General features: G+C 38.4%; 1 protein-coding gene across 3 annotated transcripts in view; it reads right to left on the bottom strand.

Moving 5' to 3' along the window:
- The window catches only part of sfmbt2 (Scm like with four mbt domains 2), a 417,083-nt gene that overhangs the window by 134,203 nt on the left and 259,219 nt on the right, over positions 1-23,661 (bottom strand). For all 3 annotated transcript variants that reach the window (XM_028814085.2, XM_028814102.2, XM_028814094.2), the window contains 2 exons: positions 11,189-11,290; positions 1,661-1,808 (listed from right to left, as the gene is read on the bottom strand). In XM_028814085.2, coding sequence (XP_028669918.1) covers positions 1,661-1,808; positions 11,189-11,290 — 250 coding nt within the window. The remainder of the gene's footprint in view (positions 1-1,660; positions 1,809-11,188; positions 11,291-23,661) is intronic.

The raw sequence follows: 23,661 nt of genomic DNA, 5'->3' as shown, positions 1-23,661 counted from the left end.
TATAATGCAGGAATTGACTCATTTGGAAATTTTGCAGAGTAGACAAGGCATATATTTTGTGGTGAAAGTAGGCATACATAACATGGTGACAGTGAATGAAACATGACTTGCTGATTTCTTCAGATATACACAGCTGCCAATATCCAAGTTACTTTTAAAAATACAGTAGACATTGTTCGGAGCTTGTAAATAGTAATGCACTGAATTGAATGAACAGAGTAGTTAATTCCAACAATAATTTCAAAAATAAAAAAAGTGTTCCTGAGACACAAGTGCATGTTGAAGTCCTTGATTATATGACTTGTAGAGCTAATACTTGCAGGCTACAATTGATGCATCTTTATTGACATGCACTGATTTCTGTGGCCTTGTGACAAGACTTCACTAAGTATATCAGGTTTAAGTCTCAATGTTGTGAAGAATTAAGACCAATTTCAAACATACAGTCTCAGAAAAGACTCAGCCTCTGTTTTCCAGAATTCAGGATCTCGTGTCCTTACTAACCTGACCAATTGACATTTCTGGGCCTGTGACAAGAAACACATTCCATTACAAGTTACGACACTATGCAAAACATTTTTAGGGAGGTGATAAGCTTAGGCTGGCCAGACTTTGATTTTACACAAAGTGACTTCATTGCCATCATTAGGAAAATCACAGTTAACTATCTACTAATGTCTACGTTTATATATTGTACAAGAATCCTCTTTAATAAAATCCCTTTGTGCGTCCAGATGTCCGTGTGTGAGTGTCTTCTGGTGAAGTGCGCATGCGCGGGGCATGGTGAGATGCGTGATATTACTGTCAGAGAAAGTTACAGGCGTTTTATGGAAATACAAACCAGTATTACTGCGAGAGGAAATTAAAGGTACACAATACAGTGACTCATATTACAGCCACATACAAGCCAGTATTACTGTCAGAGGAGATTAAAGGCATATTACCGACGCGCATGCCTGTATTACCACCAGAGAAAATTAAAGGTATATTACGGACGTACAAGTCAGCGGACGTACAAGACAGTATTACTGTCACAGAAAATTAAAGACACACAATACACGGCGGCAGCCCACGAAGAACGGTCAGCTCAGCAAGTAAACATCAACAAAAGAAAGGCTGAAAGAAAGAAAAATACGACCAACAAAAAGAATGAGGTCAAAGTCCCTTGCCATTTAATATAGACTGTTCCTACTAATGTTTATGCACTACTGTTCTAGCGCCCGTTATTGTAACGGGCTAAATGACTAGTATACAATATGTATGTAACCATATGCTGTGTGATTAGCTCTATTATCACATTTGTTTATATATACATGAGGTCACACCCAGACTTATGAGAACACCATACAAGAAATAATTGACATGACTTGAATTGAACAAATTATTTACATCAAATAAACCCTCTTGGGCAAGGCTTTATTGTATTAGCAGTTCAGGTAAGATCATGAGTAATCGTCTCGATTACGAGCTCAGTTTGTATGAAAATCAGAAGCCATAGAGCCTCTCAAGTAATTCCACTAAAGTAAATTAATTTTATCATTCTAAATATTAGTTATCAATTTCTGTCTTATTAAAAATAGTTGCAAGCCAAAAACACTTTGGTAAATGGCTTAATGCTCAATTGTCAAGTATTGTTCTGTGTTTTATCAGAATATCTAACCTTTGGGTGGTGTCACGTTGACTCCATTTTTAAGGCACCACTCTACAGGAAGGATTCCTGGTGAATCAGCATGGCAGAGCAGGGAGCTTGAAGTTGACTCATGACCCAATTCATCTATAGCCACCTGGAAATAATGGTGATTATATACCTAGAAAGAAAACATGAAAACTACTTAGTGGACATTTCAAATAAACCAATAAAATATAATACATATGAACACAAAGGTATTTGCATTGCACTTGAATCCAATAGAACATCTTTTTATTTACATTAATATCCTTCAGTGAGGTTGCAACACTAATTATTGCTCCAAACTGAATATTTCTTTCATTTACTTTCTCTAATGTAGATGTGGGATAGCAGGAGCTGGTAGCATCAGGTACAAAGCAAAAACTGTAGAAGAACTGTACCTAAGGGTTGAGTGTTGAGTGTGAATAGCATTAAAAGTTAACTAAAAAATTATAAAATAATGCTTAAGTTATGGAGCCTTTTTGTCAATTACTGTGACCTTTACCCATTTTGGTAATCTCTATTATTTAAGCACATATTCCAGTAAGATAGTGAAGATAGGAGAAGATTAAGCAAAGGTCTATAAGAAAATAGCTTTGTTTTGATGGTCAGGTTAGGCCAGGTTAGGGAGCATGTACTGGTACAGCACATTGCCATACCCACCACTTGATGGAACAGTTTAGGATCCTAATTGGTAAACCCCACATGTGATCCAGTCCCAGCCCCTGGAAATGACCATCTATCTGCTGCAACCAGGTGTTGCGTGGGCGTCCCCTTGGCCTGGTCCAGCTGCTTGGGTCCCCAACAATAAGGATCGTGTGAGCCAGATCACCCTCAGGGAATCGTGCCACATGGTCATAGTGCCACAACTGACTCTCCCTAACAATGCAGGTAATGTGCCTCATTCGGGACTTAGTGAGCAACTGCCCGTTTGACAAAGTCAAACCAGTGGTACCCAAGGAATCTCTGAAGAGACACAGTACCAAATAAGTTCAGTCTTCATCTCAGGTCACTGGATAACACCCATGTCTCACAACCATATAGCAAAACAGGGAACACCAGGACTTTAAAGACTTGGACTTTGTCCTTTTGCAGAGATGTCAAGAGGACCACACTCCCCTTTCGATTTCATTAAAGGTCTGGATCACGGTTTTCATCCAGGGCACTCGCTAGCCCAGATACTCAGACTCCTCAGCTCAGTCTCTCAAGAGCCCCAATCAAGCCTCCACTAACTCTGTGAAGATAACAGCATCATCGGCAAAGTCAAGATCAGCGAATCCCAGAATCAACTGGGAAAAATGCAGAGGTTCTGCCTCCACAGCACTCATAGTACCAGTGCACAGGACTCACAGTACTGCAGAGCACTCATAGTACCAGTGTACAGGCCGGTCATGACATCCAGAAACTTTTGGGGATCCTGTGAAATCTCAGGATGTCCCACAGGGCAGCTCAATCAACTGAGATGTATGACTCATGAAAATGGTAGACTTCTTAAGCTTAAAACCAGAATGCTCTGGTTGCTGGTAGGTAAGCAAGTGATCATGGATTATTTTGAGGATGACACTAGCAAGGACCTTACCAGGGACCAAGAGCAGTGTTATCTCCCTGTAGCTTCCGCAATCTAAGCGATCATCCTTCCAGATATGGATGATAAGTCCTGTTTTCCAGTCAGTTGGGATGATGCCCATCTACCAAATGGAAGCAAACATTACTTGCAATGCCAGAAGGACAGCCATACCACCAGCCTCACCTCAGATACCACAGATCCCTGCAGCCTTCCCTATCCTCAGCAGGTTCATCACCTGTGCAACCTCTTTGAGATTGAGTGGTTCACAGCTAATTTGAGGATCAGCTTCAAGAAACATAGTCCCAGAGATGTCAAATGTTCTAGCCAGAGGATGAGCTTTAAACAGCTGCTCAAAGTAGCCAGCCCTGAGAGTCACAGCCCATAAAGACCATTCCATCACCCGCCCTGACTGTGACTCTCCGAGGACCAGATTTGGATGTGCGTAATGCTTTGATTCCACTGTAAGCAGGACGTGGGTCACTAGACCACAGATGGTGTGTCACTTGCTCACAAATTCCTCTAGCAAATGCCTCCTTATCTGCCTTAAGAGCTCTCACAGCTGTCCTTCTCTGTTCACAGTACAGACCGTATTTGCCATCAAGCCGTGCACTGCGATCCCTCTTGATGATATCCAGGGTGTCTGCAAGATGAAACACCTCCATCTGGGAACACTGGCAGCACCAACACAACATTCAGCAACCTTCAGGGTCTTGTCATGGAAGGTCTCCCACATCACATTAGGATTGGCAGTTGCACCTAACCCTACAATCTCCACACACAAACTGCGTGCAAACCCATTAGAAACAGCCTGATCTTGGAGTCTGGCCAGGTCTAGCCTCATTTTTCTAATAGGTGGTAGCTTGCTGGACCTAAGCTGGATCTTCAGAGTAACAACAAAAAGTATGTGGTCAGAATTCACAAACTGGGCACTTCTGTTGACCCTGTAGCTCTATAGAAGCACACCACCAGTACTGGAGTACCAAGTCCAACAATGCAGCTCTGGGTGCTGGAACCAGGATCCCGTGATCCACAGCCCCTGACCTTTTGCAAAGTCAAGGAACATGAAGCCACTTTCACCCCAGTGCCAGTGCCACGGGGACTGACACAATCTTCACAGCCAGCCCTGTCAGTGCCAGTGGTTGCATTGAAGTCATCCATGACCAGAGGAGTGTCATCTTATAGGCACCCATCAACAACCGAGCGTAGTTGCAAATAAAATGTCTCCCTCACAGTGAAAACACAATCACCGTGGTTTGTTGGGAGTATGGAAAAATTATAGCTTCCAAACTTCCTCTGAAACTTTGTGATAGCTTATATGTAGTTAAGACTAAACATCTGAGCAATAAAGCACCAAGACGGACACATATGAAAATTACTTTTCATTATTTCATTATTACAACCCTGTTCTGCTCAATGGAGGAGAATCTATAGTTCAGCGCATCTTAACATACTTTAGGATGCTACAGTTAGAATATTACTTCATACATTGTTCTTTCTATGGTGCACCCTCACATCTAAAATAAATATAAATGTGCTGCTACTCAAATTACATTGTTACAAAAAAGTTATCAAAAACCCAAGGCTGATGAATCTTTTTAAAGGGGCTTCTTGTATTTTATAAGATATTTACAGCCACAACATTACAGAAGCAGTAGTAGAGTTTCCATTTTTAGCAGCATGCTCATTAGGCAATATAAGGCATAATTATAGGATTATTACTTTAAAACTGATAAGTGACTAGCATCAAAATGTTGAGAACAATTTTCAATGACCGAAACAACCTGTTAAAGAAATAGACAGGGAAAACAGTAGCTTCCATTCCAAAAGTAACATTTTAGATTAAATGGAAAGAGACAACGCACTGAAAGTATTTGGAAATGGATAAAGAGAATCTGATATTATTTGTCAAAACACTAAGCTCCTTTAATCAACACTGAAAATATGTGTTGTAAACAAACATAAGATTTCCCAATTTTTAAGACGGCCATGCACTATTAATGTGCTTAACATGGCTTTACTTTCATATATTGAAAGCAGCAATTCTTTCTTCACATAATATTAAGAAAAAAGGCTTCTTTCTGCTTTGTCATACAAGAACACAGAATCACTAGAGTGCATTTTTCATAAAATAATGCACACTGTGTCAGTCTACTAGGAAACAAACTGAAATGCATTGACCTGTGCAGTTTAATGTGTTGTTTGTAATGGATTTGCCTCTACTGCCCATTTTTTGAACCTGTTTAATCCAGTTCAGTGTCACAAGGGATTGTCTATTTTGTATTTTTATGATAACAAGATAGCTTTCCTTACTTTTCTATGAAGGTAGGCAACAAAAAAAATGATGACTTAGAAATATGAGTAAAACAAAAAATTATTTTATTTCTTACAAAGGATGAAATGCAGTACTAACAAGCATTGCTTATTTACAGCCAGCAGATGTCAAACAGAGACAACAGAACCATGGCCACTACATCATAACTGATATACAATTGAGACCGCTGTTGAGAACTCTGTGGAGCTCTTCATATTCCTGCTTGGTGAGTGAATCTGTGATAGAATCATGTTTGAACTTAAAAGCTCGTATGAGATGCTTCATTACATAAATGTGCAATTTTCCCCATGCATGCAAAATCTGTCTTTGTTTTTCAGTCTGATTGATTTAAAGCTAGCTGTCACATACAGACTACTTTTCTCCTTTATGGTAAAATAGTGAAAGATGTTCTTCTTTTAAACTGACTGCTACGTTCTAAAGAATGTGACAGAGAGCAGATACGAATGCATCGTGCTTAAAGCACATTATATTGTTTAACTGTTCACATTTGCTACAATTTTGCATATATAGTAAAACATACAATTATCCTTGCTGCAAATTTTCTTAACACTTTCCTATTATAACATTATGGATGTGAGCCAGCCATCATCTATTCATTTGTCATAAACTGTGTGTTTCTCCACAAATGTAGTAAAGATTTAAATGTGTTTAATTCCTTGGAAACGGGAGAACAGATCTTGTATTCTTTATTACTATATTTGTACAGACCTTATCAGATCAGCTGAATTATGTTTCATATAACTCACTGCTAGTGCCAGAGAGATAATGCTGTCTAAATGAAGAAAATGCTTACTCTTTAAAATGGGCTGTAGACTGTGATTAAAGATGTTGTAAGCACAAAGAAAATATATTTGTGCCAAATATTCTCTGAGATGTGATGAACTTGGAAAAGAGAAAATGTTCTGTTAAGTTTAAGTTAAGTTCTGTTCTGTTAAGCTCATACATAATCAGCTAGATTTTATATCTTAAAAATGTATTTTACTCCAATAAAATTATTTCAAAGTATATATTTTAAGTAAGCAACTATATTTTTAGCTACAGGAGCAAATGCTCTAGAACCATACTGTAAACAGCACCTTTCTTTTTAAAAAAATATCAGTAATTTCCCATAGCAAATGTGTGAAGATGCTATGAAATCTGATATATGAAATGGTTGCAAACATTTTTTTTTTATAAAAATAAAATTGTGAACATGGAACATAAAAAGGTTAATGGCTAAACTTTATTTGTTGGAAGTGTCTTGAACAAGTGTCTAAATGACAATACAATTGTAGTTTATATAAATACAACAGATGTCCTGATTTACATTTTATTTTTGTTGTTATAAAGCCCAATCGAGACAAATTATATCAAACTACTTCCACTTTTATTAAGGTCTTCCCATAAAAATGATTTAAGTGAAAACTTTATGTATCATCACTTAGGAAAAAAATAATGCCTTAGTTGCCTAAGGCACACATTTTTTAAATGGGTTTAGTAAGTACTTTCAGATTTAACCAATTGCATTTAAAATCATGAAATCATGTACAGAGGTAAATTAACTTCACCTGTTATCAAGTGAAATGACTCTGACTTGCCTTAAGATAAATCAATTGTTTCTGTAGGATTTCCTAGCAAGGTTAATGGTGGCATAGGTTAGATATAACCATGGCTTACAATAAGCTTAGATAAGACCCAACTGGATCTTACTATTAAAAGGTACAGAATAGAAAAGGGATATAAAAGTATATTATGCATATATCGCAAAACACTGAGAAGACCCTCATTATGACATGTAAGCAATCACCACCATAAGGATGTTGTAAAGATCACAATGTGCTCTTAAAGTGATGGCTGGGTAATGTGAAAGCTCATCAGGGAGGCTAACAAAACACCAAAATGTCTGAGTTCATACCAGCATTATTGTGTACAAAGCAGGAACCAACATTGGATTAGGAAACCATTTCATCACGGGACATAGTCACTTACATACTGCATCAACACTGACCAATATCAGGCCAATTTAAAGTCACTAATTATCCTACTTGCATGTTTTAGGATGTGGAAGAAAACTGCATAGGACGTTATGCAAAACACAAGAAAAATGTGCAAAGTTCACATAGGATAGGATGGGATCAGGCTCAGAACCAGCATCCCAGAATTGAGAGGCAGCTGCACTAGACAGTCACTTTTTACAGCATAGGATCTGGCATCAAAAGTCATACTGCTAAATATGAGGCTTGAACCAAAACCTAACGTAGCAATTCAGAAATGTAGGTTGACGCTTCAGAGTCTGAAAATGTCAAATGGGGATTTTTGTTTAAGCATATACACTGTAAATCACAAGTAGATACACTGTGTATATTCTAAGTGTCTTAAATGTAATGTCTTTTTCCATGGCTTTGTGTGTTAACTGTGTACAATAAGTGAGCCTAACCCTTTCAATTTATTACGCAAAATGCTGTATAGTTCAGCCTGATCTGCAAGTCACAGCAAACACGAAGGAAGGACAACAAGAAGCCATGGCTTGTGCTGTGTTTGCTTAACAGTGGCAGTGGTACCAAGCAGCCTAAATGAATGAGCCAATAAAAACCTATACTTTTGTCAGTTTGAGAGGGGTGAATACCTACAGTCTAAAATATCTGAGTAGCAGAGCATTAACTAGTATTTCAACGCATAACAAGAGTGCAGCTGTGCATAGTTAATCAGTAAAACAGTCCAAAGACATGTGGGTTTGGTGCATTGGCGTTCCCAAATTGTCCCTAGTATGTGCGTCCTGCGGTGGGCTGGCACCCTGCCCGGGGTTTGTTCCTGCCTTGCGCCCTGTGTTGGCTGGGATTGGCTCCAGCAGACCCCCGTGACCCTGTGTTGGGATATAGCGGGTTGGAAATGACTGACTGACTAAAATTTGCTGTGTTACAAAATGTATTTAATTCTGAAAAATATATACATACAGTATACATTATATTTGTATCCAAAAAAACTTTGAAGAATGTTTAACTACAACTTGATAATGAAGTTTTGGCCATGCTGCCTGCTCCTAGTCAGGTCCTAATGTAGTGAAACTTAAATTCTTGCTCAACTGGCCTAGAAAGGGCCAAGCAAAAAAGGCATGCAATATTATGAGTGTTCAACGTAAATTTATGAGTAACACATTCATTGGTTTATGGCAACATTGCTAACAAAAGTACAATGATAATGACAATGCTAAGGAAGACCAAATGGTCAACCACACCCCTGCCATGAGGAGTTTTAAACCCTCAAACTGGGGTCATGTCCATAGTATATCATTTTCTGTCACTAGTCTATGGCCTTAATGGTGTTCCTAACAGAAGGTCAGGTATCCCTGGCACCTTCTGGATTGTCTGTCATTTAGCATCCTGGTGAAGCGTAGCATGATTACATCCAGCCTATATCTCTTCTTTTGCTTGTACTAGTGCTCTTTCAGGGAATTCACCCCCCATGAATGGCTTAATGTCCTCTAACAGCCTCATAATTCCCAAACTGGCACATTTACAATGTCTCCTACTTAATGTGCTTTTCTCTGTTTTAGAGGTCTTAAAACACATAACATAACATAGCATAACATTCTCAAACCACTGAGAGCCAAAGGGTGTTGGTGCCTATCCTAGCAGCTCTGGGCACAAGGCACGGCAATAACAACATACAGGATGTCAGATCATTGCAGGATCCATTTGCACACACCCACACTCACACAGGGCAATTTGGAACTACCAGTTAAGCTAACCAGCATGTCTTTTGGGAAAAATACCATAGTACCCTGAGGAAAACCCACACAGACATGAGGAGAATGTGCAAAGTCCACATGGGCAGTAACTGGGCACAGGATACAAACCCAGAATTTAAGATACATAATCTAATGATTTTTTTCTCCTGTCCCATGCTAACAGGATTTTACTATTGTCCCAGTATCACTGATTCCAAAAAGTGGCTACAAGTCTATCCCAATACAACAGAATGTAAGGTAGGAAGTATTCTTCAGCAGGAACTCAGTCTACCTCTGAGCAAACCCCGTCACATTGGGACATCTTAGATAAAATGATTAGCCATTGTATCTTCCATTTATTTGGGATATGAGAAGAAACTGGAAAACACAGAGAATACCTAGAGGCAAAATTCTCACAGTCAGTGACTAGACTGGGATCTGAAACCAGAATTTGTTTTTTTAACTTTAAAAAACATATTTATATGTTTTTTATTGTGGTATTGCCATTGCTCTGTGGTCCAGGTGCACTGCACTTATATTCTAAAAGCAAACCATTCACAATATTACAGTTTTATTTTTACTTTTGCTGTTAAGGTAGATAAGGTTTTCCTGATAACTAAGAAATTTCTTGTGGGGATTTTCAGTTCAAAAACAGGCAGTGCTGTATATTGAAAAGAAAAAGGCGTACAGCACTACCTATATCAAAGGATTTTGTTGATAAAAATCAGAGCATGTGTACAGAGCCCCAGGAGTTCAATTGTGCATATTAGTTTACAGTTCAAAATGCCAACAGCTGCTAGCCGAGCAATTTAACAATACATGAATGAATGATATTCATTACTTATCAAATGTAGGTAAAACCAAAATGTGTTTTTTAATAATGCTGATATCAATTTTTGCATATTTAAAAAGCAAAATGAAATGAAACTGTGTAATTTGGAATTTAAAAATGACTTGCCTTGAGGCTTGTGAATGACTGATACAATATACTGTTCTGCACTGTCTTGCTTTTTGGGTGACCAATTTATTGAAAATACAGGGGTAGCCTTTTATTGGGATGACAGGAAAAAAAAGTATTTTTCCATTAGCTACAGAAATAAGAAACATGACCAAGATGGCACTTCCTAATCATTTCTGACCTCTGCCCTCTATCCTGACACTTTCGTCCATAGGAATATAAAACATCACTAGGCACTCAGGTCCAATGGGTCCATGACTCTCATGCTAAGGGCTACATTGATGTTAACCTGGGGCTGTTCTACTTACTCCTTACCTGAACATTCCATTAAATGGAATCCTCTCACTTGGGATCCATAATCTCTGTAACTCTCAAGTTTTCTTTTTATGGTTATATATAAATACAAATCTTAATTCTAGTGGCTATGATTTGGAATCTTACAAGCAAGAAACAGCCCTGAACAGGGTGTCAGACCTTCACAGGATCTACTTTTGTACATACCTATACAGAACCACTTTATGATAATCAAATAACGTAACATGTAAATCTGTGGAGTTCTGTGAGGAAAACTGGCATACCTGGGCTAAACCCTAGGCAGTGAACAGGCAATTGATTTAAACCCAGGATGCTGGATTCATGAAGCAGCAGCACTAACTATTGCACCATTCTGCTATTTATAACTAATATAATGTGCATATGCATACAAATAAAATGTCTTCATTCAGCAAGTCTATTAAATTCTTCCTCCACTAAAAAACATCAGTAGACATTCTACAAAATTCAAGGAAAACTGTATTACTATATATACTGAAAAATATATGTATTTTTGGCAGTTCTAATTTTCATCTATGGCATTGAATCACACTCAGTGAATAACACATTTTATTTTCATATTTAGAATATACATAATACTGATATTACCAATGATAAATGAAACCCTGTGTTACGACACTGACCTTTATTACTGTAGCTGGGCAAATATAATAAGGTTCTTGACTGTCAACCACTTCTAACTTCATTCCCACTGTAAATGTATGATTTCTGAGCTCAGCATGATCCTAAAGAGAAAAATAAAAATTATGTATAATATTAATAAAATGGTGGCAAAATAAAAAGGAACAAGCAACAATGCTTTGAAAGGTATTTATACAGTACTTTAGGGTACTTTATGCAGTCTTGATTTTGTATATTTTGTAACATTTATATTCAACATTACACAACTTATTTAAAGGACAGGTACAGGTCATTAAATGAAGATTTTGTAAAACTTAAAGCAAAGTGAAAAAAACTCCATACAGTATGTTTAATAAATATGTAACTACCTCCATAAAACATATTTAACCTAAAAGGCACTTTCCACAAGCTGTATAAAACAAGTGATGACTTTACAATAAAATGATGTGCTATGTAATTATAGAAAAAATGAACTGCACAAGAATAATACAAAAAAATAGAAGACGTCTAAATTTCACATGGGTGAAATTCAAGCAAGTGTTTACAGATGGTTTTAGCAGGAACCGGACTATTTCTTAGTAAATTACTTCATTCCAGTTATTTGTTAACCTCTGAGTCTATGCTTGCGCACTCTATTGATTCTGTGTGTATGCAGTATATAGATGCCATACTCCAAATTTACAGTATTACTTGTATTAATGACACAAAATCAGACAAGCATCAGTGAATGCGAATATCAAGTGCTGGACCAGCATCCTTTTCGTAGACAGTTTCTGAACTGATGGTGTTGTAACCCAAGTGATACTGACTTGCTCTGCCTGAAGGAAACGGCAGGAAAAAAAAAATCTCAAAATGCCAAAATAACATCAGTTCAGCTAAGTCACAGTGTAGACAAGCCCACCTACTTTTTTAAATCCAAACTTCCTGCTACAAATAACTGCCAAAAAAAAACAAGGAGATGGATGTAGTCAAAACATATAAATAAAAGTCAATACTAGGAGAGCAAAACACAAAAATACATGAAATAAAATCCTAAATAAAGCCAAAAGTTGGAATTAGTGTTGATAGGGAAATTTGCCAAACTGTTTTTCATAGAATATGCTGTGTCTACTAAAGACCTTGTTTGTCTAATATTTCCCAGGAAATCTGTGTGTTAGATGAACATTTTTTTCCTCAGTACCCTATGATGCTTTTCGAGGCCAGAGTGATATCATGAAGATGTTGCAGCCATGTCACAAATGTGTAGTGTAAGATTCTTAGAGAGTCAAGGATGGGAGGCTGTCAAAAAATGGCCCATTAAAGCCTATTGCAGCAATCCATGTGTGATTTTGGGCTACACAAAAATAAATTGCATTGTATTGCGTTGTACTTGCAGAATTGTCATTTGAGGGGTACCTTAGCTAATCATAATAAGATTCGTATGAGTACAGATGCTGGAAATATAACACTGATCCCTGTATGCTGACTCAGTCACTGCTGCAGCACCACATGGCTAATTTACATACATAATCAGTCAAGTGATGCAGGACAAGAAAAAGCAAGTCTTATAGGAACCCTCTCACTCCCCCATCTCAAGTAAAACTAAGACACTGTGAAATAATAATAATGATAGGAACAGATTTATTACTTTTTATAAGACATTTCTACCTCCTTGATGGAGGAAAAAAAAGTGTGAGGTATCTAAACAAATAGATCAGAAACTAAAAAGTCACACAAGCTGTACCCAGAGCTGCGACTTCAAACTTGGAACAAGCCAGTAACCTCACTTCAACTTCATGACAATGTGTGTCCCAAGACTAGAACTCTGTGAGTGCAATGATAATCTTGGCCACCTGTCATATTTTGTTTGAGGTTATCCTTCTATTTGCATCTTTTGTTACTTGATGCATGATGGTGCGGTGTTCAGCATGCTGTCTCTCAGCTCAGTAATCAGTCCAGCATACCTGGCAGATATATCTTTAGCCCTCTGGTACACCTATAAGACCATTATAATTCACTTAAAATTAGTTCAGTTCCTCCATCCCCTTTGACTTCAATGCATTTTGCATAGTTTGGTGAAGTTCCCAACTGTGATTTTGACAAACTCGCAGCGAAGCGAACAAGGGATTCATAAACAAAGTAAATCATATAAAGTTTTAAGGAGTTAACCACACTCACGGATGACTGGGAGAAGCTTGGTGCTGACCATTATTACTTTATTATCAACTTCATAACTTTAGAAAATGACTATTAAGAATCAAGGTTATTTTTTTAGACTCATTTTACAGAGCTAATATGTCTATTATAAAAGGTGCCGTGTTCATGCAGTTGTTACTGCTACTGTTTCATGAATCTGTATGCCTGGGATTGAATACGTTACTCAAGCTCCCCATGTTTGGAAATGTTTCCTCCTCCCTGTAGAAGTATGATAAGTTATATAAAAAAATATATTTTTATACTGTTTTGACTGTGGGTTTCTGCATACGTTGGGCCTACAATGCACTGGCTCCCTGTGGAGGGCTGTTACCTGCATAAACTAACCAGAATAGGCTCTGACATCACCTAAGAACCTGTGGTTCAGAGCATGTAAATAGTTATATATTTATTTTGTAAGGTTTCTAAACTCTTTTGAGACTCCCCCCAACAGGACGACACATCGGGGAGCGTCCCAAAGCAGTTGTCGGGGCAACCGCTGGCTCCCAGCGCTGTAGCGGCTCGCAATGAAAGCAAATCCGAGCTGACTGTGTTCTCGCTACAAGTGCCTCCCGTTGATGAGTAATGCAAGCTATATTATAAATGGAGGGAACAGTATTACTTGGCCACTGACCTGCCTGATTGCTGTGACTGTGTATACGACAGTGGTATATCCCGCTACAATAAATAACTGTGCTGCAAGACAGGGACTCGCATGTCACAATTTATATATATATATATATATATATACATATATATATATATATACGAGAGGGGACCCAAAAATAACCGGAAATATTTTTAAAACATGTATAATTTAATTTTCTGTACAAACTACAATTAGTCTCCTTCAAAGTACTCTCCATTGGCGGAAATACACTTATCTAACCGTTTGTTCCATTGTTCGAAACATTTTTTAAATTCGTCTGAAGTAATGCCCATTAATGCTCCGGTCGTTTCTTGTTTTACCTCTTTGACGTCAGCAAAACGCCTTCCTTTCAAGTCTTTTTTCATCCGAGGGAACAAAAACAAATCACACAGAGCTAAATCCGGTGAGCAGATAGATAGATAGATAGATAGATAGATAGATAGATAGATAGATAGATAGATAGATAGATAGATAGATAGATAGATAGATAGATAGATAGATAGATAGATAGATAGATACTTTATTAATCCCAAGGGGAAATTCACATACTCCAGCAGCACCTTACTGATACAAAAAACAATATTAAATTAAAGATTGATAATAATGCAGGTAAAAACAGACAATAACTTTACATAATGTTAACGTTTACCCCCCCGGGTGGAATTGAAGAATCGCATAGTTTGGGGGAGGAAGGATTTCCTCAGTCTGTCAGTGGAGCAGGACAGTGACAGCAGTCTGTCGCTGAAGCTGCTCCTCTGTCTAGAGATGACACTGTTTAGTGGATGTAGTGGATTTTCCATAATTGACAGGAGCCTGCTGAGTGCCCGTCGCTCTGCCACAGATGTCAAACTGTCTAGCTCCATGCCAACAATAGAGCCTGCCTTCCTCACCAGTTTGTCCAGGCTTGAGGTGTCTTTCTTCTTAATGCTGCCTCCCCAGCACATAACCGCATAGAAGAGGGTGCTCGCCACAACTGTCTGATAGAACATCTGCAGCATCTTATTGCAGATGTTGAAGGATGCCAGCCTTCTAAGGAAGTATAACCGGCTCTGTCCTTTCTTACACAGAGCATCAGTATTGGCAGTCCAGTCTAATTTATCATCCAGCTGCACTCCCAGGTATTTATAGGTCTGCACCATCTGCACACAGTCATCTCTGATGATCACGGGGTCCATGAAGGGTCTGGGCCTTCTTGGTTTTGCTGGTGTTCAGGTGTAGGTGGTTTGAGTCGCACCATTTAACAAAGTCATTGATTAGGTCCCTATACTCCTCCTCCTGCCCACTCCTGATGCAGCCCACGATAGCAGTGTCATCAGCGAACTTTTGCATGTGGCAGGACTCCGAGTTGTGTTGGAAGTCCGATGTATATAGGCTGAACAGGAGAAAGTACAGTCCTTTGTGGCGCTCCTGTGTTGCTGACCACAATGTCAGACGTGCAGTTCCCAAGACGCACATACTGAGGTCTGTCTTTAAGATAGTCCACATCCATGCCACCAGGTATGAATCTAATCCCATCTCTGTCAGCTTGTCGCTAAGGAGCAGAGGTTGGATTGTGTTGAAGGCGCTAGAGAAGTCTAGAAACATAATTCTTACAGCACCACTGCCTCTGTCCAAGTGAGAGAGGGATCGATGTAGCATATAGATGATGGCATCCTCCGCTCCCACCTTCTCCTGATATGCAAACTGCAGAGGGTCGAAGGGCGTGTTGAACCTGTGGCCTCAGGTGGTGAAGCAGCAGCCTCTCCATGGTCTTCATCACATGTGATGTCAGAGCAACAGGCCGGAAGTCATTCAGCTCACTAGGACGTGATACCTTTGGGACTGGGGTGATGCAAGATGTTTTCCAAAGCCTCGGGACTCTCCCCTGTTTCAGGCTCAGGTTGAAGATGCGCTGTAGAGGACCCCCCAGCTCCGATGCACAGACCTTCAGCAGTTGTGGCGATACTCCATCTGGACCCGCTGCTTTGCTGGCACGAAGTCTCCTCAGCTCTCTGCTCATTTGCGCTGTTGTAATTATGGGTGGGGATAATGCTGCGCGGTATGACCAAAATTCTATATCACGGTATTTTTCAAGATTGTACCGGTTTCACGGTATTCGACGGTATTTTTTTCCCATGCATGAGTTAATCACATTTTCCACTGCAATTACTGCAGTAGACTGGCTAAGAATAACCTATTCCACTGTCATGAGAATTGTACATTGTACAAAAAAACATTTTAATGTGCACACAAGTATTAATACAGGTTTGCATGGCTCCATAAAGTGATAGTTTTCAAAGTGGAGGGGTGGGGCACTAATGAATAGAAAGAATCACACTGCATGACAGTTGCTGTCAAAATTTTGAACCTTTTTATTGAACAAATTTTGCAAACAACTTAAACTAAAACTTTGACAACAAATTGTCAACCATCCAAAGAGGCATTTAGTTGTATTGCACTGAACATGTCTTACAAAAAGGAATAAATGGCAAATATTTTTTGTAAACCAACTACACTTTGTTAATGTTAACAATCTCTGTCCACTGACATGTTAAAGTGACTTTTTAAACAACTTTACCATCATTAAACTGCATAATATATAAACTAATAAATAATAACAATAAAATAAATAATAGTGCAACTTCCAGTAATAATACTATTACATCAAAACTTCAAGCCCAGGTACATTACACAGTATTCACCAAACTAAAATAAAACAAGTGCAACTTGGAGATGACATCTTTACCAACTGAACCGTCATTAAGGCAAATTGCATTAATATAGACCTTGCTTCAAGCTAAGCTATATATATATATATATATATATATATATATATATATATATATATATATATATAAAATATATAATAAATAAATTAAACTGCAACTTGCATTTATAATACTATTTGTTGTTTAGTGGGTCAAAAAAACAAAAAAAAAATGGTCCGTTTTTAAATCCAGTTCGCCGTGTCTGTCTTCGTGGGCGCGATTGCTCGACCGCAGGGAGTTGATGAGGTGATTGGGGCGAGTCGCATCTGATCATTCTCAATTGCTTCGTCGGCTTAGTGTGGCGTGTGAATAAGGCGCTGAGCCCACGGACGGAGACATATATTTATGGGCCGGCAGGATGGGGGAAGGAAAAAAGAAAAGATAGAACACAAGGAGGTTAAAGAAGGGAAAAGGCAGTCATGGGAGATGATCCAGACACCAAGAAGGAGAAGGAAGCACGAGCTGGGGCTCCGTGAGGGAGTGCAGGCTTAGGCGATGTAGGTGCTGGTTCACCCCACTGAGTAAGCGTGTGGAGTGGGGCGAGCGAAATGTAAGACCTCCAAATGGATCTGAGGAGTGACTGAGTGAGCACGAAGGAAGACGGGAGGTGTGCCGACCTCGGACAGCCAAACAGGGGTTGGCAGAAAGCAGCTCGTGCTGCAAAGGCTCCGTCAGCAACGCCAGTGAAGGGTGAGCCGTGCAGACAGAAGGTGGTGTGATGCGATCGGGAGAGGAGAGAGACTGCATTTTAACGAATATATTTATTATGGATTTTATCACCACATTTCACTGGCTTTATGGATTTGCTATTTATTTGGGTACTGTATTTTTCTGAACACTGTCCAACGGACACTTTTGGTTTTACTTTGACTGTTTTTAACAAAAGCACTTGAGCACTTTCCAACATCCCCTAGCTTCAATGAGATTTCTCAGCTCATCTCGGTCATAACTATCGACGGTGTTGGTTCAACAGACTCCCATGTGGGAAGAGGGAGTCTGTAGGGGACCGGCACCGTCACAGTATTACACAGTAACCAGATACATTACACAGTATTGAAAAAAAAAATAAAACAAGTACAACTTGGCTTGCAGTATTATCCAGTAGTATAGAAACAGTATTCATACATTTGAACATAATGCTCCACATCCGACCTTTTAAAACCAAAGTATCTACAGATAACAGACACAGCACCTTTTTTCGTCAAAAGTTCTTCTGTGTTATCATGTTCAACTTTATCGTCTGCTACAGCTTCAGTTTCAGAATGTTCCCTGTCCATTTTCACCGCTCAATACCTCCACTAACACATGTACTCTGTTGGATGCGTATTTTGCGGTGCACCAGTGAAAAAGGTCCCCCTTAAACAGTTTCCCGCTGCGCCATGTTCCGAATGTTGTTTAGGCTATTTAAACCGGTGTTCCGGTATAAGAAAAATCCATATCATAACAAAAATAAAAAACGGTTTTTGGTATGAACCGGTATACCGCCCAGCACTAGGTGGGGATGTCTCTCCTATTCTGGTATCAGCAGAAGGATGTGTGGAGAGTGCAGTACTTCGAGGTGAGAGTGAGAGTGGGTTGGGGTGGTCAAACCTGTTAAAGAAGTTGTTCATTTGGTTTGCTCTCTTCACGTTTCTCTCGATGGTGGTACCCCGCTTCGAGCTGCAGCCAGTGATGATCTTCATCCCATCCCACACTTCCTTCATGCTGTTATTCTGCAACTTCTGCTCCAGCTTTCTCCTGTACTGCACCTTCGCCGCCCTGAGCTGGACTCGGAGTTCCTTCTGCAAGCGCTTGAGCTCATGCTGATCACCATCTTTAAAAGCCCTTTTCTTCTGGTTCAAAAGGCCCTTGATGTCACTTGTAATCCATGGCTTGTTGTTAGCATAGCAGCGTACAGTTCTTACTGGAACTACAATGTCCATACAGAAGTTGATGTAGTCACTAGTGCAGTCAACAACTTCCTCAATGTTCTCACTATGTGATCCCTGCAGGATATCCCAGTCTGTAGTTACAAAAAATTTAAAAAAAAAATGGGTGGTTCAGGGTTGTCATACCGTTTCAATAACAATAGTTTCTGCAACACTTTTTTCAAGAAGAAAACAAAATTTCACTGCCGCGCGTTGCTCACAATAATCGGCCATCGTAAAAAAACGACGCTTGCACAAAACTACTTTTACAAAAAAATTCACTGAACACAAGCACAACCTTCCAGACTGATGGCACTTGGCAGACTGACTTGTGAGGAGTGTAACTAGATCGCCCTAGCGGCCCAACCACGTACTACAAGTACCGACCTAACAACAACAAAATTCCGGTTATTTTTGGGTCCCCCCTCGTATATACATATATATCTATATATATATATCTACATATATATATATATATCTACATATATATATATATATCTACATATATATATATATCTACATATATATATATATATATATATATATATATATATATATATATATATATATATATATATATATATATATATATATTTATATATATATATATATATTGTCACACACGTGCGACTAGGAGTGAGCTGAATGGACCAAGCGGAGGTGATTACCCGCCTGGCCAGGGGGTGGCGGGGTGCTCTAAACTTGTTTCTGTTAATTCTGCAGATCAAATACGGGAAAACCTGCCTGAGTCGACGTCACTTCCGATTCTGGCTCCCAGACTGACATCACTTCCGGTTCCGGCTCCCAGACTGAAGTCACTTCCGGGTTACAAACTATAAATTCTCCATATTGCCAAACCAAGTCAGTTCATGTCGGGAACTCAAACAAACAACAACAGTTGTGAACTTATAATCCTTTTGCAGCTAGGAACAATATACGGGTGGCTGCCCCAAACCTTCTTTAGTGTGTTGAGACTCGTTATTTCACAATATATATATATATATAGTAAAAGATCAGCCCAGTTACAGACAGACACTGGGACATCCAAATCCAAAACACACGCTTTTATTTTGCCTTCTTTCTTCTTAACACACAGTGCATGAACCACCACAATAAATTCTGCTCCCAGTCCTTTTTCTACTTCCTTTTTTTTCCTTTTGCCACCTTCACTCCTCCAATCACAAGCTCCATCTTTTGTCTCCTGACTCCGGCTCCCTGAATAGAGTGAGGCGGCCCCTCTTATAATGCACCCGGATGTGCTCCAGGTGCTCTCTGATGGTCTTCTTGCAGCACTTCCTGGTGTGGCGGAAGTGCAGAATGGGCACCAGGAAGCACTGCGGTCCAAGGCTCCGTAGATCTTCAGGCACCCCCTGGGACAGGCCCCAATGCAGACCAGGGCGACTGCCCTCTTGTGGTCCAGGAGAGGTATAATCCATCTTCTGGTGCTTCTAGGCGTCCCAGCTGTCTGCCTCTATATATATATATATATATATATACTTCTTGGATGCATTTTTATTCAAAGAGATTTTATTATCTCTCTGCATTGGTAACATTTTTTTACTTTACACTTTACACTAAATAAGCATTTTTAAAAGGCTAATATAATAAACTGTACAAATAACTGTTGGGTACCAAAATTAATCAGCATAATTGGTAAGAATAGGTTCCACTGAAGTGTAAAGAAAGCTTTTAATTACAATTAGCCTCGCACTGGCATGATTATGAACAGCTCTTTAATTGCTTTATTTACACGACTCTGATCCATTCCTGTTTATATCTTGATGAATTGCTGGAAATCTGCCCAAGGACCCTCGAGATGTTGTGTCAAAACGCATATATTATTTGTTGTGAGATGATATGAAATCTATATCTTTCATTATAGTAGCTGAGAGCATGACAGATATTCACTGATGATTCTTTCACTAGATTTAGTCCTTCTATGTCATTAAACAAATACACAGTTTTTTTAAACATTTCATGCAAATTAAACCTTTCATGTTATCTATTTTTAAAACAGATTTACATATAATCTTCACTTCTGTTAACTCAATTATACTATACCTGTAAGACTATTTAAAAGGTGCCCGAGAGCGATTATGAATTATAAAACATCCATGTTTCAACTTAGTGAACATCCAGTTTAATTATACATGTGGAGCAAGAGCATTATCGTGAGAATTCAAAGTCAGACATTATCACAAAGTCTATTGTTTGCTTGTCAAAACAGGACTAAAAGCAAAGCCTTAAAAAGCTATTTCAGGAATATTCTGAAGAAGCTGATAGAATAGCTAAAACACAGAAATGCAAGTAAACAAATCAAAACCAAACATATATGGGCATGTCAATGTGTACAAATAGTGAACAATGCCAAAACCAGATAGTAATTACCAAGTATGGGAACACTGCTGGTTTGGAAGCAGCACAAAACATAAGAGTCAGAGCAACCTCACTGTGTCAGAGGCTCCTTATAAAGCCATGTTAAACTGCACTTATAATCAACAGAAATTATAACATGTAATACTCACACATTCGTAAGAGCTGCATCACATAATGTTATCACTTAAAACATTTTATATAATTAAGAAATTAACAAACTACAGCACTTCCTGTTACGTGTCCAAACCTAACACAATGTTTTAGTACTGCTTTTGTCTCTAAAACACAATATTTGCAAGTCATTCTTTGTTCTTTCATCAGGTCAACTGCATGAGTGGTCAGAGTCTAACCTTATTATTTTCTTTTCTTTATTAGAATTCACTAGCATAACATTAAAATGTTAAAATTCATTTAGTTGTACAACACAAAAGTCCTAATCAAATCCCCCTTCTAAATAAATAAAATATAGGCAAAGCAGGAAAAAATAATCAGTTGGTAATCAAGTATTAAAAGCAATCTAAACCTTATCACCAGGACAAACTGTTAGTTTAAGTGCTGTTGGTGCTGACAACGTAGTGCCATTATAGTGAAGAATATTTTATTTGTTCTATGTTGTGCAAACTTCACTATGTGCAAACGTATTTTAACTTATGCTAAAAGATTCCAAACTGACTCTTTCCTCGGATCACAAGTTACTCCAATCTTAGCCACACTGCATCATTTAACCCATCTGTTTCCTACCTTAGTGTTCCTCATCTTACAGTGGTGCTTAGCACATACAACATAAACGTTATCAAGTCCTCAAACAATTTTGGATTATATTAAATGAATACTTAAAATCTTTAGTTAAATATCCACATATCTTGGACAACCTGCTAAGAGACTAATAATTTATGATGACGACAACAAATAAAATAAACCCTGTAAATGATCATAACACATTTCACTTGGGTAGCACAGCCCACCCATTGGAAAAACTGATTGTTTTTCTATTATAATTTATTGTTCTGCACACAGTAGACATGTTGTAAAAATGGTCTTTCAGAAAAAATAGCCTATAAAATCAATTAAAATATTGTTTTCTTCTTGGTGCTTTGTGTTGCCACACACAAAACAGTTTCAATATAAAACAATCACATTTGTCGCAATTGAGCAATACTATTATGAATCATAATTTTGCCAGACCTAGAATATATTTTGTTTAATTTTTGATTATTGTATTACATATTTTATTACATCACTATTTTTTTCAAATGTTTTACTGAATCACTATTGTATTTTTGCCACCAATATTTTTGGCAACAATCAATATAGCCAAGTCCATTGTTAAAGGCATGCCTCACAATGCATGACATCACTATGGGTGCCTATGAAAAATGGCTGCACAGTGTAACAGATGTCCAAGTTTGTGGATAAATTTCAACAAACTCGAATATTTTTATGAAGTGTGGTTATTCAGGGAAAGTACATTATGTAGTTAGGACTTGCTTCGACTTTTGACTAAATATTGTGCTTTGCAATTTTGCTTTCACACTCAATTTTTCACTTCCTGGTTTTGACCTTTGCTCTGTCCCTCGACTATTCTTCAGATCCTCCTAAAATACTCATTAGTATTTCCAGGACTTAAGTTCAACAATTTTGTTTTCTGAACTTTTAACCTCCTCAAGTAAGAACACTCTCTATAAGGATTTTACATTTATTGCAAAACCAACACAATACAATACAATCACATTCTCTGGTATGGAAACAGGGGTAAGGAGTACATCAGTTAAACTAAAAAAGTTATATATTTTAATATATTCTTATTTAACACTAGAATCTCTGAAGCCTACGAAAAAAGTCGTAAGGCCGGGCCACCTTAAACTCCCTCACACCTCTCCATCAGCATCTTTAGTTTAGCAAATGTGTCAATCAGCACAAGCAGCAAGCAGCCTGCTATCCTGCTCCCCCACTGACTCAGCTGAAGTTCTCCCAGCTCAAGTCTGTTTATCTGTGTGTGAGGTGCCTTGCATTGTATAGGGTAAATAAAATGTAGTTATTTGGAACACATACATTTCATGTGTGTTCCGTGTCTACAACGATCTGTGTAAGCGTAGGATGACAGGAAATGCAAGGCAAGAAATGTTGAACACATAACTAAAATAGAAACTTTTTTCATGTTCTTCTAATAATTGGCAAAATGCTGACATGAAGTGTATAAGGTGTGAAGACTGAAGTCCAAATATCAAATAAACACTTTCAAAAAAGGTATAACAAAACAAGAGCGCTTTTATTCAAGAATATAACCGAAGAAAAAGAAATGATTCAATCTACATGTTTGAGAATTTCAAAATCCTGGATTAGGGCCCCATTCAGTCTCCTGTGCTTAAGAATAAATAGGTTTAATTTTCTGACTCTGTCAGAGTGTGACTTGTCATTAAGCCTTGGGATGCACTGGGTTGCTGTCCTATACACAGCTTCAAGTGCTGCATTGTCTTTCTTGTAGTGTCATGACTGTAGGGTCTCACTAATGCTAGTCTAAGCATAATGTTTCTCATTTATATTTACAGGATTTTATGATATAACCTAACATTTTCTTTTTCTTTTTAATTGCTTCTGGACACTGCTTAGACGATGAAAAGTGT

This window comes from Erpetoichthys calabaricus, chromosome 1 (genome assembly GCF_900747795.2).
Source record: "Erpetoichthys calabaricus chromosome 1, fErpCal1.3, whole genome shotgun sequence".
Lineage (NCBI taxonomy): Eukaryota > Metazoa > Chordata > Cladistia > Polypteriformes > Polypteridae > Erpetoichthys > Erpetoichthys calabaricus.
This window is presented reverse-complemented; position numbering and strand designations above follow the sequence as displayed.